This window comes from Podarcis gaigeae, assembly GCF_964106915.1.
Source record: "Podarcis gaigeae genome assembly, chromosome: 2".
In the NCBI taxonomy this organism is placed as follows: Eukaryota; Metazoa; Chordata; class Lepidosauria; order Squamata; family Lacertidae; genus Podarcis; species Podarcis gaigeae.
In genome coordinates this window covers 22,243,703-22,256,130 of record NC_139679.1, presented here as the reverse complement: position 1 = coordinate 22,256,130, position 12,428 = coordinate 22,243,703, and the positions used below count along the sequence as shown (strand labels likewise).

The 12,428-nt window shown below is 47.7% G+C and overlaps 1 protein-coding gene across 18 annotated transcripts in view; it reads right to left on the bottom strand.

Moving 5' to 3' along the window:
• Positions 1-12,428, bottom strand: part of ITGA7 (integrin subunit alpha 7) — a 100,393-nt gene that overhangs the window by 19,160 nt on the left and 68,805 nt on the right. For 12 of the 18 annotated variants that reach the window (XM_083727403.1, XM_083727404.1, XM_083727387.1 and 9 more), the window contains 5 exons: positions 11,869-11,991; positions 4,276-4,483; positions 3,167-3,360; positions 1,324-1,412; positions 1,026-1,153 (listed from right to left, as the gene is read on the bottom strand). In XM_083727403.1, coding sequence (XP_083583529.1) covers positions 1,026-1,153; positions 1,324-1,412; positions 3,167-3,360; positions 4,276-4,483; positions 11,869-11,991 — 742 coding nt within the window. Of the gene's footprint in view, positions 1-1,025; positions 1,154-1,323; positions 1,413-3,166; positions 3,361-4,275; positions 4,484-11,321; positions 11,442-11,868; positions 11,992-12,428 lie in introns of all 18 variants that reach the window. The other 6 variants (XM_083727400.1, XM_083727401.1, XM_083727398.1 and 3 more) reach the window with 1 other exon arrangement.

Genomic DNA, 12,428 nt, shown 5'->3' with positions numbered 1-12,428 from the left:
AGAGATACTTTATCTTCCCTGTCTTGCTTTCTCTGTTTCCCCATACAAAGTCCCAACAACATCCACGCTTTCTATCAGCCTCTTTCTGACACACATTGCAGCAGCAGCAACATTATTTTACATTTTACAAAAGTCTGAACGGTCACATCACAGTGGTGATGGAGTCCAAAAGCCAGCCACCTTCCTGTGCTGACATGAGCAATCTCTTTTGCAGAACAGTTTGGCTGCAGGAGTTCTGGATTTGGACTACAGTCTCGGTGTCATCCCTTGGTGACCTTAGATTATGTGTCAAGTTCCTCTGTGTTGGTCAGCAGCTTTCAGGAGATTCTGTACAGAGCCCATGGATATGTCATGGCCCCTGGCTTATCCCATTCCAAAGGAAGTGAAATAATTCACATTGCCAGCTAAAGAGCCCCACTGTTGCAAGAGTATTAAGTCCAGAGTCTAAAAAAAATTACCAAAGTGCACCAGTGAAATAGAGGGACCTGAGAGACAAGGAGCATGGCAATGGGGACACCGGGCAGAGGTCACGACACCAAAACCTAGTCACCCAGAGAGTCCTAAAGTGAAGCCTCCCCCAGGTCAGCACTCCCCATGGCCAGAATCCTACAATCACTATGGCCACCTTGGTCTCAAATTCCTACACTGAACCTGGCAAATCGTACAGCTATACCAGACCTTGATGGATTAAATGGGCAGCATGGGGCTGTCTGAGGTTCTGATGCTCTGGTATGACCTAATCTGCTCCTTGTACTGACTCTCAGTTGTTGGGTCTGCCCTGCCACAGGGACCTCCTCTTGCTATCTGGTCTTCTGTTTGCAAGACAGGACAAGAGACTCTCCCAGTGAAAGAGGAGCACCCCATGCATGTCGTTGCTGGCTGAAGGATTCCTTCTTAAGGGAAAGCAACTGTGTGGGTTACATTCCGTCAGACTGTGAATCCATAGGACTAGTTGCTGTACTGCAATATATTTTACACATCTCAAATCAATGAGGATTTGTTCCTCTGTCCTTTTTTATGCTCACCTGTATAGGACTACTGTGTTGGAAAGAGATCCCACTAGGAGATCTGGGTAGAGGTTGCCATCAATATCCAACCCTCCAGAAAAGGAATATCCAAACATCTTGACGCCAACACTCTCCCCAGTCAGAATCTGCAGAGGGAGATGGGGGCAAAACAGGGTAGCGATAAATTGGGTCATGATTTGGGGTGAGAGCAAAGGAAGGATGCGCAGCCAGGAGAGAAAGGAGAGGAAGGCCACAGGAACGCAGTGCTCCCCAAATCGCTCCCTTTTACTGCAAAGTGGGGATAAGGGAGACTGACCTGAGCAGGTTTGGTGACAAACCCTGAATTACTGCCATGATAGATGTAGACCTTGCCATCGCCATCCAGTGGGGCTCCCACTGCAAAGTCTGAAAGAAAACGAACAACAGCAATGGTAAGAACTGTCTTTGTCTCCCACATTTCTGGACTTCATATTGGCTCTCAGAAATGAACTGAGATGTATATACTGAAGAGCCACAATGCCACATAAAGGAAGCCCCATCTATTGTCACATGATACGTATAGATACAAGCCTGGGCAAAAATGGCTGCAGATGCATCAGACTCACCTGCCAGCATTTCACACGCAGCCATCCTAATTTGAGTCTCTCACATAATTGCATACTGCCACAGATCATCTTAATGTACATAGCAGTCTACAAAGCAGGCACACTTGCCCTATCTTTATCACATAAACCAGGGTAGCACAAGACATCCACACTTCTGAGATCATCATAGCCTCTTGTGTGTGTGTTTTTCCTGTTTCACATTCGCACATACTCCCCCTCCTTTTACCTGCCCATGTTTTTCTCCCAGCTTGATCCTCAAGAGCCAAACACTTCAATCATAAACATGTGCACTTGGAAGTTCATTCCACTGATGCTAAGGGAGCTGGCTTTCAAATGCAGACACAAAGCTCGATTCCTAGATTTCCCTTGTCATGAACCATGACCTAGAAACCAGGCAGGATGCTTTTTGCCCAGAGATGGAAAGAGGACAAGATACCTACCAGGGTGGACTGGTAGATGAAACTATTGGATTACATTACACAGAGATGGCAAGATTAACTGGGAAAATCAGAAATTGGGAGGATCAAACTTCAACAAGGAATGGGACAAATTTATATGGTATCTGAAAGACCACTGTAAACACTTGAACTCTTTGGCAGGTTTTAAATAACTCTTGCAATGATACATAGATATCGGATACAATGGAGGACTGCAAAATAAATGGACTTATAATATGCAGTTTAAAAAGTTACTTAAGAACCCACGGAGGAGGGAAGTCTTAAGATTCAGAAGATTCTTGTGCAACTTTTATTATTTTTAATAATATTATTTATGTGAATGAATTTGTAAAATCAAATAAAAACTATTTCACAAAAAAAGAAGAAAGAAACCATGCACTGCATAATGGATATCTGAGAGGAGGATGAGGTTCTAGCTCCATCCTGCAGGGAAGAATTTCCAGGAACTTCAGCAGAACCCCTTATCTCAGCAGCTGGGCATCTCTCTGAATAGCATGCAGAAGGTCACAGGTTCAATCCCCGGGAAGGGCTGCAAATGTCCTTCATCTGAAACCCTGGGGAGCTTCCAGACAGACCAATGGTCTGGCTCAGTATAGGGCAGCTTCGCTATGCCTCCCCCAATGACTTCAAAACCAGTGGAGATATGTCAAAACAGTAACCCAGATCCTCTCAGCCAGAGGACACAGTCCTGCTGCTCTCCTCTAGTTCAGAGAAGTCTCCCATAGAAGCCCTGTCTCCCCAAGCTACAAAATAAGGAAAAGAGCCCTTTAACAACAAGTCAGCCCCTCTTGGGAGGACGGCCATACTACACTACTTGTCCAGTCAACATATAGAAGGCTTCAGTTCTAGCTAGGTGCTTGCAGAGGCAACAGCTTGTTTAGCTGCCACAGGGAGCTCTCCGTGGTCCTGCAGGTGCTGTTGGTGCCTTGGACTCATGCCTTGAATTGCTGACTCAGGCCATTGATTGGGTCCCCTGTGACCCTTGACAGGACATCCCCTGCCTCTAAACCTACATTCATAGGTACTTCAAGCAGACCAGTTCAAGAGCCCCCACCGGCCAGTTCCCCACAGCCACAGGCTCTCTCAGTTCTCTCACCTTGGAAGCCGTCTTGGTTGAGGTCTCCAACAGCCCCCACTGTGATACCAAACATAGAGTCATAGGAACCATTGAGGCGGATGGGGAGGACATTGTCCCAGTGCCCTGCCTGGTTGATGTAAACGTAGACTGCTCCTCCGATCCCTTCCTTGCGGTCAAAGAGGTTCGGTGCTCCGACCACCAAGTCCATCCAGCTAGAGACAACATGCAGTGAGTGCGGCTGCCATGGAAACACCCATTGCTCTCAGGGTATCCGTAGCCACGTTGGATACCCAGAATGAGAAACAGAGCAAGCGACTCAAAACCTCTTATAGCAAAACTGACACATTGTTATTCTTCATTCACTGTGCTATGAGTGAGTCTTATTTTCCCCTGCTAGGGGAAGCCCACAGGGAAGACATTATTGCCCACATATTTTCCAAGAGTGGAGTTGCTAATCCGATGGAATAATGGGATTCCAAATTTTAGATGGGATGTAGCTACTTCTACTTTCCCACACGCAGCTCACTTTCTGCAGGATTGTTAATCCACCAGAAAAAACAACAACAGCCTGACCTGTTACTATGCATTTATTGGCAATTTAATGTGCAGAAACCAGGCAGGTGTAGCCTTTTGTATCACGGAGATAAACAGCACTGTTTAGTAATGTCTGCACCTCAAGATGCTCCATTAGCCAGCTGAAATATTGGCAACCCTATCCCCCTCCCCCAGTCCAAGACAGAAGAACACATCCAAATGTTATTGGACTACAACTCCCATCATCCCTGGCCATGGTTAGCTGAGGCTGATGGACATCGGAGTCCAACAACATTATGAGAGCCTCAGGTTCCATACCTCTAGTTTAGTTTGACACTGTTCTAGCTGCTACTCCACAGTGGCTCTCACAATGTGTGTTAGGAGTCTGTTATCTTGTAAATCACTGGAGCAAGTTGTAAGCCAAACCCAGCTCCAACTTCTCCTGTACCCCCTTGCCCACCTGTGCTGTAACTCCTGCTAGTAGGGCAGCTTATGCTCTTATAACCACCCAACAGACCAGGGTAGCCTTTAAAACAGAGAATGGGCCCAAGCATCATTCAGGCAGAATGCTGCCTCCATCCCATGTTGCTCACCCATCATGATTGAGGTCCACCACAGCCAAGGAATAGCCAAAGGATGAAGTGAGCTTCTCTCCTGGGATGATAACCTCAGGCACCAGGCGGTTGACGTTGTCTTTGTGCAGGATCACCACAGCCCCTGTGTGGTTGGCTCGAGGAGCCCCTGTTACAAAACTCAGCTCATTCTTCCTGGTAATCCCCACTCCAGAGTCAAGGGAAAACCCTGGAACAGCAGAAAAGCACGTTAATGGTCACCGGGGGTGAGGCTGTTGTGGAAAGGTGTTAGTATGAAAAGACGTATGCGGTCCCCAAATCACCAATAAAAGCTTTAAAGTCATAAGATCTTATCACTGGTCCAACTCCTGGCTTCTGAACTTAATGTGCACGTGCACATGTACACAATGCACATTGTACGAACCACCAATGCTTAGAAACTGTCCATTTCATTTGGGTGGGGGATGTAAATGAAAGCTGTTATTTTCACAATTTTGTTTCATTGGAAAACTGCTTAAAGTCACATGTGAACAAGCTTATTTCTTACATCCTAGGTAGCCAGATTTGTTCTCCCTTTTCTCAACTTCTTGCTTTTCACCTATCCCATGTTAGCCTCAGTGGGTAAAATAAGGAACTTGTTATCTGCCTCCTCTGTTGCTTGAAGTTGGAATTGCATATCTTCATGTTTCTTGACAGTAGGGCTAATTTAGGGTTTATCCACACTTACCTTTCCTCCACTCTTTCCAGGCATGGTACGTACTTTAAAGCTCTCTGTCTGAGCACCCTCTATTTCTGCTCTGGAGCTTGCCCCATGAAAACCCGCTCTTTAAAGCTCAGTTGGAGCAAACAGCAATCCGAGGAAAACCGGAATTGACTTTCCTCCGACCGCTAAAGAGCGAATTATTACTAGGAAAGCTCAGAGGTAACACCATCACCACCCCCACCCCCAAAAAAACTTGGGCACAGAGCTTTAAGCGCATACCTGCGGCTGGAAAGAGCAGGGCAAAATATGTGTGGATAAGCTCGTAATGGCCAACCCACAACACAAGTGTCACAAGCAGCGGGGGGTTGTGGCATTATCTAGCCATGAATATGGATAATGTGGGTCTGCCTATTTATGATTTACAGCAGGTCAGCCAGCACACTGACCTCCAGAAGTTGTTGGACTCCAACTCCCATCAGCCCCAGCCAGCAGAACAAATGGTATGGGATGATAGGAATTGGAGTCCAACAATGTCTGACCAACACCAGGGTGGGGAAGGCTGCACTAAAGAACGGGCTTCTTAAAGGAGCAGCAAGATCTGTCCAAGGACTGTGAAACATGCACAGGCCAGGAGCAGGATCTCCAGCTGACTGGTTTTAAAGCAGTCACCTTCTTTAAGATTATTATTAATATTATTATTAGTTCTCTAAAGAGCTGCTGTTGTTGCTTTTTAAAGCTGGGCTTCAGCATCACAACAAAGGGCAATTAAAATTTATATACATTTTAATGAATTAACAAATGCAATTGAGAAACATGCGAACTAGCTGCAGAAGGGGGTCAGGGATGCCTCCCACCATCTCTGATGGCTGCAGAGTTAAATACTTCTCATGACGAAAATCTGTCTTTCTGAAAAGATTCTTCCTTCAGGAAAAGCCCGTGGACTCTCCACCCCCTGCTTCCCACCCCCACTCTCTCCCTGCCACACCCTTCCCCACTGTGTGTTGTGGGAGCCAGAGAACTGGGAGAAAGTCCACGGCTGAGGGATGGACACTGGCCAGGAATGCAAATATGACTCCTTATATATGCATTACAAGTAGCCTCTGCGTGGTGGGATGGGAAGCAGCAGCGGAATCGGGGGCCTCTGCTCTAGAGAGGAGGAGGTTTTGGATAGATGTGTTTGATAGGGCATGCAAGGCTTTCCCCAGAAAGCAGCCCTCAAGGCATAGGCTGCCTACGTACCACCATACATTGAAAGCACGTGACCTCCCCCAAGAAATCCTGGGAACTGCAGTTTGTTGAGGGCGCTGCGCTCACAGCTCTTCTCTGCTTCTCAGCCACAACCATTTTTCAGCCCCAAAAGCACATGGGACTTGAAAAGAGGGAAGAATAAATGAAAGGGGGGAAAGGCAACAGCCAGGAGGACTCTTCCAGAGCAGCAAGTGAAGCCTGCTGGCATGGAAGGGCTCAAACGACGATAGCGCTGGCATTAAACCACAGCTCTAAAATATCCCTTGAAGAACCAAGATCAAACTTGGAAGGGATGGTGTTAGGTGGCAAGGGAAATAGGAAAAGGCACTTTGTAGCCCCGGGACTAAAATCTGGTCCTATCCATGGCACAGCCATTGCTCAGAGTTGGCCAACGGGGTGACTATGGCTCCTATCAGTCCCAGCCAGCAGGGTCAAAGGTTAGAGAAGATGACAGTTCTGGGGTGGAACTCAAAGTCATGCTAAGGTGATCAGTGCAAGGACCCTTGCTTGCCAGATGGAAATATTTCCCCTCTTTCTCTGGTGCATGCTGTTCTGGGGGGTACTCCTGGATCCAGGGGGGTGGAGGAAAGAGGGGAAAGCCCTGCATTGCCAGTGGGACTCATTGCACTGGTCCCTGCTAGCTCAACTATTTAGTTGAATTCGGCCTATAGTCCAAAGACATCTGGAGGGCAACGTGTTGGATACGCCGTCTGTCCAGCTCTGAGGAGGCAGGAGGGGCTGTAATGGGTGAAATGGTGGCTGGGTGGGAAGCAAAGGCACACTGTGGCTGGCATGCATGCAAGAGCAGTCCGTAAGCTGGGTGGGAGACTGGGAGGGTTGGAGGAGGCAGGCTGTTGGAGGAAGGTGGGGCTGGAAAGAAGCAGGAGCGTCTGTGACAGAACTAAAATAGGAAATCTTTGGCCCCAGCCCTGTAAGGTCTCCCTCACTTCTTCAAGCAGGGCTGGTCTTTTGCCACCCCTTGTCTTCCTCCATCAGCAGCAGCTGAATCCCACTAGGTTCCTTTCCTACTGTGAGACAAGGGATGCTCTCTTTGAGGACAGCAGGGGGCGGGGACAACTATGAGTAGAAAGCTGCCCCACAGCCCCATTCCCTGTTCAGAGATTGACCCACTGTGATCCCAGGAGGGTCTGGTGCATTAGCATAACAGTGAGGACCCTGGATGCTGCTGGACCTCCCAGCATCCCTGACCATAGTGATTGGGGCTAATGAGAGTTGGAGTCCAACAATATTTGGAGGCCAGAAGGTTCCATATCCCTGTCTTAGAAGGCAAAAGGTAAAGGTAAAAGACCCCTGGATGTTTAAGTCCAGTCAAAGGCAACTATGGGGTTGTGGCGCTCATCTCGCTTTCAGGCCAAGGGAGCCGGCGTTTATCCACAGACAGCTTTCCGGGGCATGTGGCCAACATGATTAAACCACTTCTGGTGCAATGGGACACCGTGACGGAAGCCAGAGCTCATGGAAACACCGTTTACCTTCCCGCTACAGCGGTACCTATTTATCTACTTGCACTGGCATGCTTTCAAAGTGCTAGGTTAGCAGGAGCTGGGACAGAGCAACGGGAGCTCACCCCGTCATGGGGATTCAAACCGCCAACCTTCCGATCGGCAAGCCCAAGAGGCTCAGTGGTTTAGAGCACAGCGCCACCTGCATCTTAGAATATGGGAGAACACATGATGGACCAAGCATGGAGCTCCTGCATCAGGTAGGATCAGCCAGAATGAGCATTCTTCCCCACTGCTTAGAAACAAGCATGCAGACAGGCACAAGCAACACAGACACCATGCAACAAGGGGCAGTCAGTGGCAAAAGGGTGGTTCCAGGCTCCCCTAAGTGCCAACCCCCACATCTGTGGTCTAATCCTCCTCCTCTTGCACTACATAGTTTTCCCTGCTCGCATTTTACCTTTCTTGTCTATGCTCTGTGAGCCACACAGCAGTTCCCACCCCACCTGCAGCTTTTCACCCCACTCCTCCCCACCCCCCAGCTTACAATGACCCACTTGCTCCTCAGCTGGTGTCCTGCTGGCTAGCATTTACAGCAGAGGATTGGCAACGGGTGATGCCAGTCCTTGGGACATACAGTCTATGTCCCTTCCAACGCCACCATCACCTGCAGTTGCCAAATGTCTCTGCCACCTCCACCCAATGGATCTGGGTAAAATCAGGGGCCGAATGTTAATAAGGGCCCTTCACAGCTCTACAGAGGAGAGGTGTCCATTCAAATTGCTAGAACTCAGGGTCAGCCAATGAAAGTTACTGAAGGCGGATTCAGGAGAAGCAAAAGGAAGTGAAAATTGATATGCAATGTGAGATTAGCTTATGGAGTCCATTGCTACAGGATGGCAGGGCAGGGAATTAGCATAAATAGCTCTTTAAAGGGTTAGCCATGCTCACTGGGCATAGGTCTATCTGTAGTTGGCAGCTGTAATATCAAGAAGCTGAATCCTCTTCAAGCAGACTGGATACCTCTATTTAATATATACCTCTTTCACACCCCACTGAGACACGGTGCTAGACTACATAGATCTATGGCCAGACGTCACGCTCTTATGTTCTTTCAGAGCTCCCTGCACCTCTGATGTTGATCAGACCAAAGGGCACCTAGTTTTCAGAGGAGCCTGTAGCCAGGCTTTGAGCAGTGTACATCATCCCATCCCCTGCCAGTCACCGGTGCAGGATTTCCACCGCAAGGAGCCTGGAGGGTTTGCAGGCTGTGTTTGCTCATGAGAGCAAACCATAGTTAACGGCAGGCCATGAACACCCTGATTGCTCCGGCATCACTCCTCCCCTAGAGGAAGCAACGGACCACAATCCACAGTTTGGAGTTAGCAACCCAAACCTGGTATCATGGTTTGGTTTCATTCCAAACAGAAAGCAGTGTGAAGCCAGTGTGGGTGGGCATCTCGAAAAGCTCCCCCATGTCAAAAATGGCCTTCATGTAAAAAATGAGCGCATGAGAGAGAAGCGTCCCAGTTCAGACTTCTCTCTTATGTGCTACCTTCCAACATGTACAGAGTTTATGATGTAAGAGAGCATTCAAGCCTGCAGTCCCAGACCTGCCCTTGTTAGAACCATAGAATCGTAGAAATGTAGGGCTGGAAGGGGATCCTGAGGGTCATCGAGTCCAACCCCCTGCAATGGAGGAATCCTTTGCCCAACATGGGGCTCAAACCCACAATCCTGAGATTAAGAGCCTCATGCTCTACCGACTGAACTACCCCCCACCGGTAGGCAAACATTGCAAGATGCTTTTTCAAAACATTCAAGTTGGTTCTGAGTGCATGTATGCAATGTTTGCGTTGGGGCATGTTTGAGTGTGTGTGTGTGTGTGTGTGTGTGTGTGTGTGTAAAGTTGCTATTTATACACTGGGAAATTTGCCTGCTACTTCTTTTTTTGGGTGTTTGTTTGTTTTTTGTGGAATGCTGTGCATTATCTGGAATCTGGCCCCCATTCCCAGGAATCTCATCTTTCATTTCTTGAAAACAGCAAGAATACAATCCAGCCAAAAGCAAAGCACTTTTAGGTTGCACTGGAAGAACTGAGCATGTGCTCCACTCTTAATTCTTATTATTGCTTTTATACTCCACCTTTCCTCCAAGGAGAATGGTTCTTCTTTCCCTCCCCAATTCTTTCCCTCCCCAATTCATCCTGTGAGGTAGGTTACTCACAGAGAGATGGTGGCCGGCCCAAGGTCAAGGCCCAAGTCTCACCCTCTACTCCACAAGGCAGTACTCAGGACCTCTCAGTTTTTGCCTTGCAAATCCAGCATCCCTGTAAAGTAGCTAATCTTCCATAGTTAGGTGCACTTGTATACCTGTTTACTCAAAAGGAAGTCCCCACAGTGTTCACTAGGGACTCATCTCCAGGTAAAAGTGCATAGAATTGCATCCTAGGTTTTATCTCCCCCACTGAAGACTCTGCCGTAAAAGAGCTTGGTTGCGATTGCGATTCAGGTTTCTAGCTGTCAGGGTTGCAAGGATATATTTTGCAGTATCAGCAAAAGATGCTCCTGTTAGGAAGGTAGAACTTCTGTGACCAAGCTCAAACCTGCCCTTCATGGCTATCACTCCCTCTCTTGTGACGTTTTCCACTCCAATCTAGGCTTACAGCTCAACATTTGGCTTCTTTTCCAGTTCTACTGTACTCCTCCCTTTCATACACACAAAACTGAAACTTCTATATTATCTCAGAAGCTCAGATAATACTGGGATGAAACTAAAACATACCAACATTATGCAAGAAAACATATAAACGGCATAATTTCTTTGGAGCACAGAACGTAATTCTTTTCTTCAATGCACCGAATGCAGCACATGTTCTTCAAAGTACACACAAAACCTCTCGTGCTCCTCTACCTCTTCTCTAATTGTTTTAAAGATAGGTTTTGTTTGTTTATATGTTTCAAATCTTTCTTAGCTGCCCTTTATTTAAAAAAATATTACAGAGACTATACAAAAGTGCAAATAAGATTCATGTAATATATAAATAGAATTTAAAACCAACAAATAAATGAAATGCAAGACGTAGGTTTAAAAAATCAAAAACAACAAAACCCCAAAAGCTTAAAAACAGAGTAAAACAGAATTCAGGGAGCAGGGAAAAGATCTACAATGTAAAAATGCCCAGCTAAAAAGACAGATACGCACTGAAAAGCTTATAATGTTGGTGCTGGAATGCCTCCTTAAGGAGGGTTTTCCAAATATTAGGGTGCACCTGCAGAAAAGGCCCACGGCAAAAAGCCAATTTAATACCTAAGATACTAATGATAATGTATACAGAGACTAATTGCACCTAGAGGTCAGTTATTATGAAGCCACTTACCCAGAACTGCTTCTCCTAAATCTGTCATAGCCACCTAAATTACCTGACTATTGCTAAATCAGAATCTGTAGCTCTCTGCTCTACCCCACTCCACTCATGTATTGGTGGGGGGGGGTTGGGGGGGAGGGGTTGTTGGGAATGACAAAACACAACAGAAAGGGGAAAACAACATAGACTAGCAGGGAAAAAAATGCTAAGGAAGAAGAGGGATTTCCGGGGAGAAAGGGCGAGAGGCAGAAATCACAGGAGACGGGGACACCAACACCTTACAAACCTAAGAAACTATTGTGGGCCACATCTCCAACACTCCCGGGAACCCGTTCACTGGGCTCTGGCGTTTTATAGACCAGCTGGTCAGGGTCTGAGCTATCAATGTTTGTCACAAACAATATCCCTGCAAGGCCAATGGAAGGAAAGAGAGAGAGAGAAGAGAGAGAGGTTAGCAGTATGAGAAACCCTTGGTGCCCAGGCAGGGAAGCATCACAGAACACTGGACAGGAGTCGGGGAGACTTAGCAGGGCCTGGGTCGCACCTGGCTGGGATTTTTTCCAGCACTGCCTTGTCTCTGAGCCACCAGTGTCAGCAACTGGCAAATTGGTTTAGCCAGGTTTGCCCTAAGGTCATGAGAATGAAATGTCTGCTTATTGAGAATCCCACAAATAAGAGTTCTCATTATTATTTTTCATGGTTGTATTTATGGCTAGTCTTGAAGCCAGAAGCCCGTTTCCAGATGTTGTTCGTTAGCCTCATCAACACCCTGCCCTGCGGGTGGCCTGTCCAATTGCTCTGCAATGCTTCACCTGCCGGGTGCAACCCCGTACCAAGGTAGCTGTTGGCAGGCAAGGGGATGAGCGAGGGGTCCTGGTCCTTCTCTCCCCCGGCTTCATACGGCCCGTCGTCGTAGTAACTCAAATTCAAGCCACTCAGCTCTGCCCGTATGGTCCCTGCCAAACCAAACACCTGTTAGTGATTGGCGGGAGGGGGGAGGAAGAGGTTGGGTTGAGGATCCACGGCCTCACAGCACAGTACGACAGCAGAGCGTGGGTGAATTGCACATTGCAGTTTTCCCAGCTACCTCCAATGAGACTCGGAAGCTGTACCTGGTTCATCCACCGGGTCCATATGGGGTGTGTGTGTTCACAGCCCAGCAGGTACTCAGAACTGGAACGCTCATTGGGCTGTTCCAAGTGGCAAAGAGATGGCAGGGGTGCGTGATGGGCATGCCCATCGGTGATTCACGTTGTTCGGACACCCCTACCTACTAGGCAATCAAAAGTCAGAACTGCCATGCATCCCACTAGCGTTTCCTTGGAGGAGGTGTAAATCATCAGCAATGCTGACCACCACAAGGGGGGTGGTTCTGATCAAGGTGGGAGCACCC